Here is an 18,722-nt window from a genome sequence, read left to right on the forward strand (position 1 = left end):
TCAGTCGCCCATACCTCTTTTCTCTTCTCGTCTTTGTTTGACGACTGTTTCTGTCGTCCTTCTCTTTTGTCGGACCTTCTCCCGTCTGACTTTTTTACCGTACTACAAAGATCAGTCGCCTGTATATAAGCTTCCGCTTCAATCAAGGCCTCTTGAAGAGTCGCCACCCTCTTTCGGACCAAATCAAATTTGAAGGTCGACCCGTCTTTGAGACCTCTGAAAAAGTCAGTATAGGCTACTTCATCCGGTAACCCTTGAATCTGTATTCTCATCAGGTTAAACCGCCTGATGTAAGAACGAAGCCCCTCCTTCTCGCCCTGCTGAATTGTTCCTAAATCAAGGGTCGTCTTCTTCGCAGGGATGTTCATGGTGAAGTTGGAGGTGAATAAGTAAGCAAGCGTCTTGAAGTTATTTACACAACCAGTCGACAGGTTGCCGAACCATTGTTGTGCGATTCCTTTGAGAGTCGCTGGGAAACACTTGCACCAAGTGGGATCATCCAACCCTTGAAGGTACATCAGGTTGGTGAATGCCATCAGATGGTCTTCTGGGTTAGTAGTGCCGTCATAGGCGCCTACTAATACATTTTTCACTTTGGCCGGCTGAGCGGCTTCAGTAATTTCCTTGGAGAAGGCCGACGGCTGTTCACCAAGTCTAAGCAATCGTAGCTGCCAGTCCATAGGTTGGACATTTTTTGCTGCATGTCCACTAAACGGAGGTGGCTGTAAAAAATACTGTTGTTGCGGTACAAACGGTAAGTTTGGTACCGCCTGGTCGCTATGAAAGCTGGACTGACGGGAGGTGCCGCCTGACTGACTCTCATGATACGACTGAGTATGCCTCATCGAGGTATTTCGCAGACTGTCTTGGAAGTTTGAAGTAGAGGCCGACTCTGACAATCGGTCACTCTTGTTCTGTTCTAGCAGTAGCCGAGCGTCTGTGTATGTTTTCCTCGACCCGTCCGCCTGAATATGACGAACAGGTTTCCTATTTCCCGGAGTAGGAAAACGGTATTTTGTGAAATCAAGGGCAGGTGGCTCCCACTTCCTAGATTTAGGATGAGGGGTCGCCTCTCGCCCTTGAACTGGCTTCCTCTTCCGTGAAGTGGAGGGTTTCTTAGCCGACTGCTCCTTGTCCAGAGCAGGCGGCTTCTTGTTGATCAACTCTTGAATTTCTCCCTTGAAGTCCCTCATGAAGGTCATGAGTTCGTTCCTTGTGATGGGAGCAGACCCATCAGTCGGCTGCTACCGAACAGGCGGTGCGCCTGCTGGCTCGCTTCCAGTTTGAAGATGTTCCCGTTCCCTCCTTTCGGTATGACGGGTACGTCGGGCCCTTAGGGTCCCGTCTGAAGCTGTGTGAGCTTCAACTTCAAATTCATTCTCAGTATCGTGGTCCGACTGAACTAGAGGGTCGTCCAGGGGACGTCTCTCTTCAGGAGCCGGTACAAACGTGGATGCCATCTCAGAAGTACTCTCCCCACAGACGGCGCCAAAATGTTTCGGGGTTTTCTGATGTCCTGCGGGAGAGTTACAATTCCGTGACTGGAACCGGACGCCTGTACCTGCAAAACAAACGGATGCTCCGGATGATTGGTGATCCGCCTCCGACGGTCAAGTTAGTACTTGATTAAGGAGTAATTAATGCGGAAATTAAAGTGATTGGGTCTCTCTAGGTGAGAGAGTTTAATGTGTGTAATCTGCGTTGTTCGCGTCCCCCCTTAATGAGGATTAAGGGAGGTATTTATAACCTCGGGAAACGTGCCAATCTAGGTTTAGGTTAACCTTGGGCTGATTGGGCTTCCCTCGGAAGTTGGGCCTAGGTGACCGGTTATCCCAGGTGTCATGGGAAGGACACGTGTCGTGTCGTAATTGGTCCATAGCGGACGGATCATTGCTTGACACGTGGCAGGCTCCTATTGGCCCATGTGACGGACACATGGCGGAACCTGATTGGTCCACTTGTCAGATGGTGATTGGTGGGGAAAAATCCCCTAATCACTAGCTACTTCGTGTTTCCTCAAAAAAAAAAAAAAAAAAAAAAAAAAAAAAGCTAGCTACTTCGTGTAATTTTGATTATAAAATCTTATAAGCTTGTCTATATTACAACATACATTTTCGTGTATCCATTTTACAACGTATTAAATCGTGTTACCAATGTGGCACAATGTCACGTATTAAAACCTTTAAAGTATGAATTTATGATCAAAGTAAAAACAGGCTTTACATTTTTCATTTTCCTCTTTACAACTAAAAGCATAATAGAAGTAGGTTTGGTATCCTCTTTATAAGTTTATCCCGGCCTTTAATTAGCTGTGATGGATGGCATTTCATTTCCAAGTTTTTGATGGATGTACCAACTCCACTATCTATTTGGATTTATTGTTTTTTCCATGTAACTTAATGTAACCCCAGCTCTTAAGATCAGATGTATGTAAAAAATAGATGTACATAAAAAATATAATAATAATAATAAATAAATAAAATTAATAAAGTGGGCACAATTTTATTGGATGTTTTTCCCCCTTCTTTCTTTTTCCATCTCCACTTTAGCCATCTGGTGGACTAGTCACATCTAACCCACATGTACCCCAATATTGAACCTTTGTAGGACCCTCTTTCTTCCCTTTAAACTTAGGTCCAAACACCACCACCCCTCTTCCCACCCAAAGCCTTTTCTCACTTAAATTTAAAGCAATTTATATATAAAGTCGTACTCCTTTAGTTTATTACAGTTCTTTCTATTATGACAGTGATTGCCTCGTAAATAAATCAAAACAGAAAGAACGTTTAGAGATATAAAGAGTGTTAAGCTTTGTTATTTATCGCTTATGGATTAATGAGGATTTTGTTAGCACTAAGTTAGCATAGATATCTCCAAAATTTAGATAATCATTGCAAGTTGGTGTGATTAGCATAAATATAGGTCAATACTATGTTTTATTTGATGGAGATGGTGGAGCCCAAATGCACATATATATACTTACACCTATAAAGCCATGGAATGAGAAACATTGTTCTAATTAGCAACTCTACTACTATATGCATGTCTTAGCTTCTCGAATAGGCCCTCCCCTCTCTTTCTCTAACATGGAAAATATGGCTCTCCTATAACTTTGGCAAATTTGGGTTGACATACCAATTATTTGCCTATTGCTTATTGGTGATTGTGCGATTCAAATGGTACAATTATTTGTCCCTCATATACTTTGAATATAAGTTTTGCTATTTACTTTGATTTTGTGTTGTTGCATTTTAAGTCTTTTAACCACTATTACTTACTCTTTAATTCATACAATTTTTTTAAACATCTTTACTCTTAAAATAACAAAACAAAATCTTTTTTTTTCAAAACCCACTCGGTACATATTAATACGAGTAGATTGATGAATCCATAACAAAAGTAAGAAGAACTCTTAGCATCGATCATATACATATGTAGTTATGTATTTCCCAAGTCTAATGGAAATTATACTAGTATATACCAAAATATGTAATTCAATCTGACTGTAAAATTATTAGACAAATTCTATTGAAAAAAAATTAATCACAATTAAGCGTGATCAAATTGATATTAAAAGTAACCAAATCCAAAGAAAATAAAATCCATGACCCAAATTAAAGATGTTATGATCATGATCATCCATTTTGCAATGTCAAACCCTATCCAAAATCCAAATTGCAACCTAATTTGATCGATAATATCTCAATATGCCTTTTTTTTAAAAAAAACTTCCTACTTCTTTAACAAAAAAAATAAAAATAAATAAAAATCTCACACCCATAAACCTCATGACAAACATAGAATTGCAAGCACGTGCGAGCGTGCTTCAAACTGCACGACCGCACGTGCCAACCACAACTAAGGTTTCCATGCACTGGCCCACACGACGGGTTGATCCCTCCAATTCAAGAATATTCCGGCAGCCGGAGACGCCAACGACGAGCACTGTGCCATCGACCACCCTTCTTTATACCTCCTAAGCAAAGCCCTTACATCATCACAAACCTCCTCACTATACGCCACGTGTCCAAACCCTACCCCACGCATCCTCCCTGTCCACCTAGTGGCATTCTCTCTCCTCTCCGCTGACGTGGCCTCCGGGCAAGCCAACAAATCCACAAGCGCCTTGCCCGCTGCCCGTTCCAACATCAACTTCTCATTACTCGTCCTACCAAAACTCTCCTCTAACGCCTCAAAGTAAACCCTAAACCACCTTAAACACTCCGAAAAACCTCGTACAAACCCATCTTCATCCGCCGCAAAATCCGCCTCCTCTTCAACCACCGTAACCACCCTCGGATTCAGCCCCTTAAACGCCGACAACAACCCATCACGACGGCGTAAACTCAACGTATGTAACGAGTTTACGAGGTTTATCGCCAAAGCTTCGTCCTCCTTAACATCAAGATCAGAAAAATCTAAAGTAGACAAATCACCTACATGATGAATAACCTTAAATTTAAAGGGTACCCCCATTAATCTAGCAAACTTCTCTAATCGAACACCAATTTCTTTCATAACTCTTTGGACTCCGACATCGTTGCTATCGAGCACGGTGGTTAGCTTCAAGTGAGGCGTGTCATCCATACGTGTGGCAAGAGCTTCTAGAAGAGTCGGCCATTGAGTACAAAATGTGTTACTAATGTCAATAATATGGAGTTTAGGCTCACCATCTAGGGCATCAATCAATGCACCGTTACTCGCCACGTGTCCGAATGTAGTCCAAGGACTAACTTCTTGGAACTTAAGTAGCATCTTTCGAGTTGTTTCGAACGAGAATGATTTATCCGCGGCAACTCTCATGTTGTTGTAGCAACGATCGCCGGAGTCGGTCATTCGAGTAAAGAGGGCTTGTGTGAAGTAGGATGCTAACTTCTGCTCGACGTCCCCATATGGGGACCCGAGTTCGTTTAGCATCCATAGTATTTGGTGGAGGCGAGCGGTGTCAGAGTCTGACACCGCTCGAGCTGCCTCCAGTAGAAGATTATTAGCCCATTTACCTACGTAAAAAGATGGGTCGGATAACAACTCTAGGTTAAGGGTTGTTGTTGTACCACCGCCATGGGTGGTTGGGGGGGTGTTGGTGGTGGTGGGGGTGGAGGTAGTAGTAGTGGAAGGCGAAGCAGAAGGATGATGATACTGCTGATGATGATGTTGTTGTTGCTGCTGATAGGGATAAGAAGGATAAAAAGGCGAGGTTGTATTCGGTTGAGGTTGTTGCTTATTGTGTGAAGAGGAAGAAGAAAAGTCTTCTTCATCCATGAAAAAGTTGAAGCATTCTTCGTCTTGAGGAAAGTGTTGTTGTTGTTGATGTTGATGATAATGGTAATAGTTGTTGTTACTATTATGGGTAGAATGTTTGGAAGAGATAATAGAGGAAGAACTAGAATTGGAATTATTGAAAGAAGATTGATTATCAGAAGATAATTGTTGTTGTTGTGGTTGTGGGTGTGTTTGTTGGAAACTGACTAGTCTAAACAAAGTATCCATTTTAACCCAACCATCAAGTATGTAATTTGATGATGATGAATAATATGATATGATGAGGGGATAAAAACTATTTTATTTATTTTTTGGGTTAAAAATAAAAATGAAATATCAACGCACTCACCCACTTCTAAAACTTAACTTAGCTTAGATTGAAACTAACTACAAGTTATTGTGAGTGTGTAAATCATCAGAAGAGAATATGGGGTGGTGTGGTGGGTTTTTAACTGAGTGGATAGGAAATTCTAAGAAAAAATTAAATCTTTTTTTTTTTTTTTACTTTATTGAAATAAAGGAGTATCTTGATGTTGGATTTTAGCTCATTCAACATCATTAGTATAGTAGGAGAGAGAATAAAAAGAGTATTTTGAGAGAATCTCAATATTATTATTATTATTATTATTATTTTATCTCTTTTTTGCTTTTGGTCTAATCGATGAAGAGTATGGGAATGTAAAGGCCTAATGCCTAAAGGGTATTGTTTTTAATTTTGTTTATTGTATTTGTTTAATAATTTATTATACATTCATATTTGCCTATTTGGTCATAGGTTGAGGTAAAATTGAACTTGTTCGATCTTTACTTGAATTTTTCTTATTTGAACTTATTAAAGTGTAGGCTCTTGATATGTTGAATATCTAAGAATATAAAATAATTAAGTCATTTTATTTTATTTTTTTTACAAGTACTCCCTCCGTTTTATAATAATCGCAACACTTTAACTAACACACATGTCAATGCACAGTTTTGACCATTAATATTTGTAATTATATACTTCGTATTATTAAGAAATACAAAAAGTTAATAATGTAATGAAAATTTACTTAAAGACTAATTCAAAAATATTTTACATGACAACATATGGTTTTTAAATATTGGTAAATATATACTATCAAAGCAAATATATAAATAGTGTAAAAGTCAAAGTGTTTCGATAATTACGAATCAAAGGGAGTACCAAAATAAGCGAGGTTGTACTTTGTACAGAATCACATAGAATCTCTCATTAACCATGAAGAAGAAGTTTTAAAAATTGAATATCTTGTTATTTTTACTATAATTAGTAAGTTTCAGTTATTATAGCTAAATCATTAAATTTAAATTATTTACTTTTTTCATGTAAATATATTGTTAGACAGGTAAATCTGTTAAAACTGAGGGAAGAGAAGAGGTGGAACAGCTGTTAAGAAATAGAGTAGTGGGAATTCATCAGTCTGACATTTTTTTTGTTAAAAAAAAAAAAAGTGAAAAAGATTGACAAAATTTCCATATGTTAAGGTGGATCAGCTAGCTAGCTTTACAAAAACTCATTTAATTCATTTCTAAATAAACAAACAATAGAGTATATACTAAATAAAATAATAATAATAGTAATAATAATAATATAGGGAAGAAATAAAAAAATAAAAAAAAGGGTGAGTGGGAGCAGGCGTGCGAAATGGGGGGGAGAGTGTTAGAGGAGAGAGAAAATAAAAAAGCTGCCGGCGTGCATGATGATCATCAAACCCACCACCACCAAAAAGGGCACAGCTACTCACATTCTTTGCCTCCCATTCTTCCTCCAATCTCTGCCATTTTCACCTTAGCTTCTCTGCTTTTTCTGCTCTTCATTTTCATTCACTGCTTGTAGGTTTTTTTTTTTTTTACTCCATTATATTACTAATTTTGTATACCTTATGTTATCTTAAACAAGTCCCACTATTTACATATGTTCGGGAGTAAGGGAATTCCTCTACCTTTCACCTCTATATCTCAATTATCAAATATTGACCAGTGTAATTGGACTGACTGATTTATGAAAAGTGTTAGTTTAGTAGGGTATTTCTCCTTATCCAAAAATAAATGTTATGTTATTTTCACGGTCTAGTTTACTTGTCCCATAATCATTTATACCCAAAAGTTTTAAGAATATATTAAGAAAAAATAAATACTCGTATATGTAAGTAGGGTGTAACATGATTCAATAATTTCCAAATAAGGAAACAAGACCGTAAAATAATTAAACATTTTAAGTAGAAAATGGAGCAAGTAAATTAAAACGGAGGAAGCAATATATAAAATAAGCATTATATTGCATTATTTTGCCCGAATCTAGAGCATGCTTTAAGCTTTTTTTCCTCTCGCTTTCTTATGATAGATATGATATAGTGTATAGTTTATAGTCCGTAGATTATACACTCCAATGAAACACAATTATAACATTGGACTTGATTTGCTCAACACACATGCAGTCTAAGGTTGCAACCTCATCATAGTTCCACCTTTTCGTAGCAAGAATCTTGAGCTTTTATACGCTTATCGATTCCTAATTGTCTTTAATCGTGAAAGTTCTTCTTTGACTATTTGTATCCATCTTCATGTTACATATGCTTTTTTTTTTTTTTTTTTTCTTTTTCTTTTACATTTAATGTGAAGTAGATAAGAAAATCGAACTTGTACATTATAAATCGTAAAATTAAAATGTATACTTTCTAGATTATTGGGTTTTATAAACTTTCTTGTTTATTAATTTTGTTAGGATTAACATTGGTGTCATTTTTCTAGTATGTGTGTCGTTAATTTTTAGCATTACACAAATTTCCTTGATCATTGAACGGAAAAAAAACATCAAACTGTAGTATTAAGTTATAAAAAGCGGTATAAGTTTTTCTTTTGGTTTTGATGCTAACAAAACAATAATTAATGATCAATTACCTTAATGTTTAATTGTGGATTTTTAAAATCTTATTATCCATTACTTTGGATATTTGTCGTTATTGTTCTATTGTATGCAAGTTAAGAGAGTTATGGGTTTTAATCAAGATTAAAGGCAAACTAGAGACTAGGATTTAAGATTCCAGAATTGATATATAAAGACAAGCTAGAAGACTAGCATTTAAGATTTTAAATTAAAGGTTTTCTTGTAGGCAAACTCAGGCTCAATGATTTGGTTAAGAACTTACTCGTATGCCTTAATTAGTTCGCACCAAATAGTCTAGAACTCATTTTCTTTGTAATCCATCTTAAGCCTCAACCGAGTGTACATAGGACGTGTTTAGTTTTTCATTTTTTTTTTTCTAAAAAAAAAAAGGAATGATACATTTATAGGACCTCAAATATACGAATACTTCTATGTACTGGATATCGCCCTCTTATTGCATGTTATTTTGTCTTAAGTGCAACCTACTTAAATATAATACTCGATAATTTTAATTTAAACACGAATCGAATATATTACGTGTATTTATAGTTTGAATATCATTACAATAATTAACAATATCCTAGTATTGGAATATAGTAGGGTAGCTATGTCTTTAAAAGGGTATGTGTTTCTTTTGTAATTTTTGCTGGTTTTGTGTTGGTTGCTTCCCTCGTTATCCAACCAAAAAGAAAATGAAAAAGAAGCTAGATAAGTAGAGAAAATGCACATGGGCTCCTTATGTGCAAACCACAAAGAATGTCTTATTAAATACACAATACTTTACATATTTTAACTAACATTTTATTTTAATTTGTCGAAGTTATCCGTACTTCAAATAACTGGTTCATTGATCATATAGACTAAGCTAAGATATCGATCATTTAATGTATAGACAACTTTATTATTATAAATATTGATCACTAATTAATCATCCTGAAAGATCTTATAGCTAAAGTAATTTTTGAGTTAATTATTAGTTAAAGTAGACAATTAAGGCTATTGCATGCCGCTTAGCTAAGTGCTAAGTCAGACTCTAATTTGTCGTCATTAGTGATTAAGTTAAGTAAATAATTAGGTAAAGAAGAGGAAAGAATGTTTGAGGTTCATAATTAATTAAAAACCTTCGTTTTTGACCCTTTATAATGCAAAGAGTATAATGTCAATTTCATAAGCCGAAAGTTTTGCATATTTTAACAACTCATTTGGCTGCACTGAAATCTTTGAAGTAGCTTTAAATGATCTAGGATAAAAGCCAAACAACATGTGACAAAATTAGCTTAGGTATTACTCGTACATTACACACTACTTTATAACTAAGTGTATAAAATTAATAATCTCCCTATCTACTTGTCATTATTTCAAAGTTTAAAAGTTCTCTTTTAAGCAAAATCCTAATTATATTAACAAAATTTTATTCTTTTGCATGATAGTGAGGTTAGCCAACCATTTAATTTACTTGCAATTAACTTTTACATTATATTATAATTATAATCAATCTTCATTCCTGATCGTCATTATCTTCCTCTATTAACTTTAATATGTACAATAATAGATATTTCCTGCAATTTTAATTGTAGTTGAAACACTTGCTCTTTTGATTTTTAAATACAAACATATCAAACCTCAAATATTGATCGTAATCGTAAATTAGGATAATCTAGTCTAGTTAACTATTATTACCTCATCTTTCCCTCTATTAAAATTTGAAATCACAATAATAGTTTAGTTTTTTTTGGGACCAAGAAATAAAACGCCAAAGTGCCAAACACAATTCAGGTTCCTCATCATTGCAAGTAAAATGGAGGTGTTTGGACTTATATGGTTTATTTTGTCTCTTTGTTACTCTGATATTACAGTATATTACCAGTTCTTGGACTGATTTCCGTGGAAATTGTACAAAGGCCAAAACCAAATTAAAAGCAGCTAAAAATTAGTCTCAATTCCCGAAGAAATTATCCATGAAATTAACCAATTCACATCCTTAACAGAACTATTCACCATATAATTACAATTAACACATGCCAATATTGCCAAATGCAATAATTATACTCCAATAATAGAATGGTTAAACTAGGATTAGATCATTAGAGATTGGTTTAATCACTTTAATGCTATTTTTCTCAGATTTGCGGGTCCCTTAGAAGTAAAGTTAGCCATATTGTGAAGAAATGCTTGTCCTTTTAACAAGAACGAAATATCATGAAATCATCTCTTTTCCTAACACTCTAACAGGGAACCAACTTTCCTTTTAATGAATTGGACGAGTTTGCCTTTAATAATTTTCAAACCGACAAATTTAAGTGTGTTTTTATCCAATAATGTAAGTTACTTTGGTGTTCAGGCCAGTTCTTCTGGTCTAAAAGTAAGCAAAGTAAGACGGTATCACAATGATTTATTGTAAAACTACATATAGGAGTCTTTTTACAGTAAGTAAGGATTTACTTTTACTGTTTTAACTAGTAAAGTTACTAATCGAAAATGCTCTTGCTCAAAACTTGTACTGAACGTGGTAAGCACTTTCAGAAGATTGATAACACAAAATGTTTCATCACGCAATTAGGTTGTAAGCTAGAAATTTCCTTGTCATAACAAATTCTAGTAAATGATTAATGATTAGGTACACCGATTTCATACAGAGAAAAAGTCAAAAACCTTTGGAATTTAGAATACGTTGACTAATAGCTACTCTACTAGCAAGTCAACAAAAAAAATACTCCATAGGTCTATATAATATTCGGTGGCTTCGTAACTAATCAAATCTTTCAACATATCTCCCCATTATTCTAATCATGTTTACTACCAAGAGTCCAGAAACAAGTGAAAACTTCATGATAAGCTCAACAAATAGTGACCAAGTTCATAGTTGGGTCATTTCTATCCTCACCCTAACGTTTAAATTAAGATCAGTATGGGGTATGGTGATATCTAATCAAAATCATTACTCCCTCCGTCCCTTATTTACATGCCTACTTCCCATTTTACACGGAAATTAAGAAACTTAAAAGTCATGATTGGGAAGTACAAATATGCATGTGGGGTTAGAGAAAGATAGAGAGAAAGAAAAGGTAGTTGGTAATTATTAAAGAAATGGAATTTTAAAACCCCTAAATCAAAAAGTAGACATGTAAATAAAGGACGGAGGGAGTACTATAGAGCATATTAGGGACCACATGACTTTTTTTGGACATCTTAAAGAAGTACTCCGTATATTGGTTATTCGCACGGAGGTGTATCAAGCTATATATCTTTCCCTTTCTAGTAGCATCAACTACTGCACAAAGTTTACTCCATTAGTGGAGTTGATGGATTAACAATTGACAACATAACATTACAGCTGAGGTCATATAGAGCCTATACAAAAAATGATTCAAATGGTGAAATTTCTAAAAGTCTTCGTGATCATACAAATTTTTAGATCGAACAGAATCTTTTCTAGCTACCACTTATCAGAAAACAACAAATTGCGGCTTAATTTCATGAATAAGGTTATACAAATCAAAATGTCAACCTAAGTATCATTAGTAAACTGTTTGTGTTTGGTGATTTTCTTTCTGCTAAAAGTGTTTGTATGTTACAAATAGGTCTACATAACTACAATTACAGACATAAGAGTAAAAATAATTTACCAGGCAGAAAAATCTTTGAAGTCACCTACTTGGCCTGCTTTCCTTTTCTTAGTACCAGCAGCTGGAATACTAATGTCAGCAATAACTGGTTCGACTGGGGCAGTTTTTGATTTAAGGTATCTCCCAACACCGCCACCAAGAGCAACAGAATCTGTTGCACCAGTGCCTGGGTTGCTGTACCAGGATCCCACCTTTTCCTAAAGTTCACAAAAGCAATGTTTTGAGACTCAATTTTTAAATTGCTCACCTAAAAGATAGAGTACTAAGAAATTAAGAGAGAGATACTAAAATAAAGAGGGGGTGGAGAGGAAAGAAACGGGGTGATTAATTTGCATATGAACATGAAAAAATAAAAATAAATACATAAAAAGTGAGAGAACTGCACACTACGGTACTTGCAGCTCTGTAATGAAAATGAGATGAAAGTAACATAAAGACAGAGAATTCTCCAACACTTACATTTTCTTCATCCTCAGCCTTATTTTCTTTGGTTTTCTCTTCATCCTCTTCATCAGGTTCAGCATAAGGGTTGACAAAAATACTTACCCTATTTATTTTAATCTCTTCCTGGTAAAACAGCACAAGAACAAAACTGTTAAGATCAACATAAATGCAAAGATACATGCAGTCAGTCTCTCCTACATATACAAGGGCAAAGAGAGGGCAGGCAGAGGGGTCAGGTCTCCCATAGTTGCATGGCTTAAACCAAATGAAAAGTGACACCACTAATAAGTTCAGGCATGAAACCAAGTTTTCAGAAGCAGTCCATTACTCAGCCAATTTGGAAGACACCCTGTGTTTGTTAGTTTTAGTGACCAAAATATAAGTAGCAATAGCATACATAAACACAGGGTCTTCAAAACAATTCTAATACTTCTATGAGATTTGCCCGGTAGCCCAGATTTACGGTTTCCCTTTTTTTTTTTTTTTTTTTTTGGGGGGGGTGGGTGGGTGGGTGGGTGGGGGGGGGGGGGGGTTGGGGGAGGGGGGTATATCGGGGCACTTAGTCACTCAGTTTGTAAATTACCCTTTTAAACTTATAATTTTTCATTGTTATGATAGTTAGTCACTCAGTCACATGGATAAAACCACCAAAGCTTAATCCCAATATGATGGGTCAGCAGCAAGCCAGCAAGAACCTAAAATTAATCTCCCTCCACTCTCTTCTACCAAGTAAACTCAAAAACACAAGCAGATGAGCCTATCATGAAAGAAACCAGACAGCAATTTGAGGACATGTTGACATTTGACCAACCCCGTTTTCTTATCTGGTAATCAATCATTCCACATAAGTATCCGTAAGTGTTACTCGCAAAAGAAAAATTGCCAATCAACTTAAGCTATTATAACTTGGAAAACCATCCAACTATGGCATTGCTTGATCACAAAAAGATAAATTACAACCAAATAAAAATTGAACTCACCAGAGGTCGATCTGCATCATCCACAGGAACTTTTTCCAAAGTTGTAAGTGTTGTCATGCCACCAACTACCATTCCAAATACAGTGTGCTTGTAGTCTAGATGCTTTGCAGATTTGTACATGATGAAAAATTGAGAACCATTTGTGTGAGGTCCACTATTTGCCATACTAACAACACCTCTTCCAGAGTGAAGCAGCTTTGAGTTCACTTCATCCTTGAAAGGCTTACCCCAAATCGATTCACCCCCTTTTCCCGTACCAGTTGGATCACCTCCTTGAATCATAAAATTCCTAACATCATACTACCAGCCTTTAGTTTGAGCATAACCGCAATAAAGGCAGTAAAAAAAGTTGAATATCAACATACCTTATATTTCTGTGAAAGATTACCCCATTGTAGTATCCTTTCTCACAAAGAGTGATGAAATTTTCACATGTCCTAGGAGCAATATCACAATGCAACTCAATATTCAAATCACCATGAGATGTATGCAGTTGTATGTATCCTTTTTTCTTGGGATTTTTCTCAACTTTGATGTATTCATATTCATTTTTGGTGACAGGATCAAAAGAAGTCGACGTGAAGGATCTTGAAGCAGCACCAGTTGTGTAACGGCTCTTCACCTGCGTCACGCCAGAAGTAAGTTTATGACACCTTCTCTTTCAAAAAGCAATTGGTCACAATATTAAGACACTAGATGAAGAGATGATATCAACCATGAAAGTAACGATATGCATAAAAAAAAACAAGACAATAAAAACAACTCTCACTCTCACCCACTAATATTTTTTTTTTTTTTTTTTTTGGGACAGCGTGAGTAGGAACATGTGAAAAAATTAAGGGACGGAAGGATAATTGAATTGGATTACTGAAGGTCCTAACAAGAGTGAGACAAGGCATAAGGGCATTCAGGTATAAGTGTGTTACTGTGTTAGAGGCAGATCTAAGAGCTGGAAGAGAAGGGTAAGCGCAACCATAGCCGGAAAACCAACAGAGATGTAAAGCCATAACAAAGAGCCAACAGAAAAGAAATTGAGTAAGTCTTAGAATGAGAGGGAACCCACCAAATTGCAAACCTCACAAAACCTTTATTGAAGAGACAAAAGGTCACAAAAACATCTCAAAAGCCAACCTAAATATTCTGCTTAAGGCATTTTGGGTAATTCATAAATAGAAACATCTCACTATCTCAGACATATAAATAATACAGCAGGGAGTATTTTCCATGCTTCATGCATGAAAATATCATCAATAGCACAAATAAAACAGAATATTTACAGCTGACAAGGCTGTGTCGCAAAGCCAGCAAGACAATGGCACATAATATATGTAACAAAAGCAGCACACCAAAGATCTAAGGAAAGCAAATGGGAGAAATCTAGCTTAATAAAACTAACCAGCTTTGCATTCACAGGAGCTCTCTCACCAGCCATGTGGGAAGCTATACGAGCAGCAGTTTTATCAGCTGAGCCAGCTTTTGCAGCAGCAGCACTTCTTCCGTGTACTGAAGCAGATGCAGCATCTACAACACTAAACCCCTGTCTGTTTTCAGTCTTTCCATTAGATTTAGAATCATCTACAATACGTGATCTTGCATCTAAAATAGCAGCGAGTGCTGCAGCTCTTTCTTGTTGTGCCTTGCTTCCGCCTCCTCCAAGCAATGCTGTTTGTTTTCCTTTCTCAGTTCCAAGTTCTGCAAGCATTTGCTTGATGTCCCCACTAACATTAATGTTATATGTTGAATCCGATTCCATTTTTTTCAGTTCTGACAGAGATTAACAAACATGTCAAACGTGACCACAGAAGCAAAACAAGCCAAATGCAAAAGAATTTTTACACAAAAATGATACCTTCATCATCAATTTTCAAGCCTTTTTTGACATGGTCAAATTCAGCTAGAGCTTTTTTGGTATCAAGTTCATTAGGATTCTGCATAGGGATACCAGAAATGTCAGTGTAGGGCTTAATGGTGACTATGGACGATATGTGTAACTTAAAAACAGGCAAGTAGAACATAATCAATACTCTAGTTACCTGGATCGTTATGAGATCATCTCTGGTAAATGGTTCATCTGTTAGCAGCTCCTTCCAATTCTTTGTTTTAATATTCAACTCTTTGATTGCCTGTACAAGAAAATGCACAAAAATTAAGGTCAGTAGGTAGCTACTGTGAACATGAATGTAACTCACCAGCGTATGTGTATCATTAGAAGCAGCAATATCTCTGTGCTACAGTGTTTTCTCTATGGAATATACCCATCTAAACCCTGAAAATTTTGGTAAAATAGACGTCTTACGCCTTGTCTAAGAATATGTTACACAATTATTTCTAATGCTTGTGTTTATATGCAGGGAAAGAAAAGAACCAACCTCATAACAGAACACATTTCCAGTGGTCTTCACAGCAACTATGTGAGTGAATTCAGTGAAAACCTTGTTCAAAACTGGACAATGAAATTCTCCTAGGAAAAAAAAAAAAAATCATCAGACATTCAAACTCAGTAAAGACACACACAATGCAAACATCACACAGACACACATATATGAATTAAATCATCCAAATGCAAACATCTGAAAACAAGAATACTGCAGTCATCTGGAATATGAAGTCATTGCTCAACCTTCCTCTCCTCACTCCTTTCCATCCCATACAAACTACACAAGCAGTAAACAATTCGTATAAATAAGAAACCCTTCAAAATCATAAGTCAGTCAACATTCTCTATTCCTAAACCAACAATAAACCCTACTTACCATGATGGAAATAGCTGATCAATGCTTCAAGGAAAACAATTTTTAAGTGCCGATGGCTTTCCCCCAACACCCGGCAATGAGCAGTGATCAGAATATGAAATGCATGATAATCCCAGTTTGAAATTACCATGGAACGGTAGTGGAATACACACTAATTTAATCTATGCCTAGATAATTAAGTCTCATTCATGTTGAAACAATAAAAACAAGCCAAAAAAAAAAAGGCATAGTAATTAAAAAAAAAAAAAATGTTATACCTTCAGAATTCTTGTGGAATGCAAGAGGAATAAGATCCGCAAGCTTAAGTGGAGCTCCAGTAACTGGGTTTTTCCCATACTTCCTAATATATGGGATTATATGCCTATCACCCAATAAATTCAAACCAATTAAACTCACAAAAACAATCGAATTGCTAATAAAATTAACAAATTAAATCGAAAATCTAACATTGTTTCAAAAACGCAGCCATCCTGAGTGCAAGTTGGAATCTCAAAAGGCGTAAATGTGAGACTGCAAAATCAAATTCAATAAAATCAGGAAATTATCACTTGAAAATCATAAATTAAACAATAAGAATCAAATTCGAAGGAGATAGAGAAAGTAAAATTACGCGCAGCAATAGAAAGGAAGACGTTTGAAGGGAGTACGAAGATCTTTGGACTTGGCACCTCCCCATTCAGTAGCCCACTCTGTCTTGGTAATGTACATACGATCTTTGCTATGCTGCTTCTTCCCCATTTTTCAATTTCTCTCTCCTAGTCTTTGATTTGGGGTGATATTGAATTGATAAATTTTCTAGGGCTCCGGTGAGAAGTCGCCGGATTTTTTACGTTTACGATGAGGCGGTTAAGGTGACCCCTGACTACACTAGGCGGTGTTTATCAACGAAAATCGGGTTGTTTCGAGTAAATTTGACGTTTTTTTTTTCTCTCTTTGAAGAGGAATTAATCCCTTTTATTTATTTTTTTGTACTCTTATGTTTTTTTTGGTACCATTCCGGTTCGCACTTTAGGTTAATTCGAACTCGGGCTCATTTCTAGATGGTTAAGTTTTAGGGGTCGTTTGGTTCGTACAGAGGAATCGGAATGGAATGCATAAAGGGAATGAAGGAGAAAGGAAAGGAATTCCTTTAATTTGGCCTGATTGTTTGATTATGTCTAGAAAACGAAATGAACTGCTCATTGATTACCTTTGTAACAGTTTGGTACAAACCAAGGAATCAAACCATGAATTTTTAAATTTCTTTTTATTTTTTCATATAATAACCTGTTACTATATAATAAGCAAAAAAAAAAAAAAAAATTTCATATTTTCTTGTGAAATAAAAAAAAGTGAAAACTTGTTTCATATGTTCCTTTAATATGAAAACATAAGAAATAAGCAAAAAAAAACATACAATCCCTAATGTAAGAATGTCTTTAAATCAAACAAAATTGCAACAAATACAGTATAATCAACAAAGAAATGCAATATAATCAGCAAATGCAATATATTGGATGAGTCCTATTTCCAAGAACTAATCCTTCCATAATCATGGAAGATATCGACGATGATTTCGGCGAGTTATACACCGACATTGAAGTTCATACGAGTTCAGCAATCAATGGAGTACCAGATTTTTATCAATTGCAGAAAAACCAGCAACAGCAGGAGCATAGTAATGAGGTGGGAGTGGATGAAAAGAGAGAGATTGATTCTGGAAATGGAGGAGGTGAGATGAGTAAGAAGAATTATGAAATGGCTATTTAATGGAGTTAGTGATTTTGGAGTGGAAAATGACAGTGACAGTGATACTGATGATGATTATTTTGATGTGGTTGACAATGACGAGGATATCGGTCGAAGAAGGGAGGTGGAGATGGGAGGAATTGTCGCGAGGAGGCGGAGGATGGTACGGAGGCTGAGTTTGTTGCCGGGGTTTCGGAGGGGAATTTGCCGGGAAAGAAGACAATGTGGATTGATGTCGATAAAACGGAGCCGAGTGGCGGTGATTGTGGTGGTCGACGGTCACGGTTTTGTAGTCGGACGGAAGCACTCATCGGCAGCGGCAACTTCTTCAAGCTAGCTACGGTTCACTTGAGAGGCTTGAGAGGAGAAAGAAAGGGGTGTGGGTAATGAAGAGGAATGGGAATACAAAAGGCTTGGGGGGGGGATGGGGAATGAACTTAGAGGGATTTGGGGGAATGAATGGGGTTAAGGGGATTGGAAAAGTGGCCTAATAAACAACAACAAAGGGAATGATTCCCGTCAATTCTCATTCCCTTTGTTGAATACCCGTCTCTTTCCAATTATGAATTTTTTATTATTATTTTTAATTTTAATGTTATTACTTTGTAGTTGCACTTGTACATTTCTAACACTTCCCAAAGTTCCCATTAATCATATTTGTAAATTATCAAATTTTATGTTAGGTGTAAATGTAAGTATTGTTTGTCCGATATTGAAAAAGAAAGCAAAGGGTTTAACTTTATAATCCAAGTGGGTTGCTCTTTCTATTACCAATTGGTTTTAAGACGGAACTTTGCTTTGAGCTTTGCTTAAGGGCTTCTCTTCCTTGTGTTTTGTAGCGAGTATTTGGAACGTAGATTTATATTATTGTCATAATGGTGATTAGTTTAAAACAATACTCATAGACATGATACAACGAGTTGGGGAATAATAAAAGATTAAAGTCAATATATGATAAGAGAAGGAAGAAAAACGGAAAAAGAGCCATTGAGTATGACTATAACATTTTTTTGGACAAGCAATG

At 36.1% G+C, this 18,722-nt stretch overlaps 2 protein-coding genes across 2 annotated transcripts; both read right to left on the reverse strand.

Annotated features, from left to right (window-relative positions):
• Positions 1-3,500: 3,500 nt before the first annotated feature.
• Positions 3,501-6,113, reverse strand: LOC110717075 (protein SHORT-ROOT-like). Its single transcript, XM_021895718.1, has one exon. It carries the CDS (start codon positions 5,488-5,490, stop codon positions 3,859-3,861), a length of 1,632 nt encoding a protein of 543 aa, XP_021751410.1. The 5' UTR covers positions 5,491-6,113; the 3' UTR covers positions 3,501-3,858.
• Positions 6,114-11,547: 5,434 nt separating this feature from the next.
• On the reverse strand, positions 11,548-17,240 carry LOC110717061 (peptidyl-prolyl cis-trans isomerase CYP65-like). Its single transcript, XM_021895699.1, has 11 exons — positions 16,581-17,240; positions 16,418-16,480; positions 16,228-16,331; positions 15,587-15,678; positions 15,251-15,340; positions 15,067-15,145; positions 14,614-14,981; positions 13,583-13,839; positions 13,218-13,506; positions 12,253-12,360; positions 11,548-11,990 (listed from the first exon to the last, which is right to left on the reverse strand). The coding sequence occupies exons 1-11, from the start codon at positions 16,706-16,708 to the stop codon at positions 11,790-11,792; spliced, it is 1,779 nt and encodes a 592-aa protein (XP_021751391.1). The 5' UTR covers positions 16,709-17,240; the 3' UTR covers positions 11,548-11,789.
• Positions 17,241-18,722: the final 1,482 nt, after the last annotated feature.

Source organism: Chenopodium quinoa, unplaced genomic scaffold (assembly GCF_001683475.1).
Source record: "Chenopodium quinoa cultivar QQ74 unplaced genomic scaffold, ASM168347v1, whole genome shotgun sequence".
Lineage (NCBI taxonomy): Eukaryota > Viridiplantae > Streptophyta > Magnoliopsida > Caryophyllales > Amaranthaceae > Chenopodium > Chenopodium quinoa.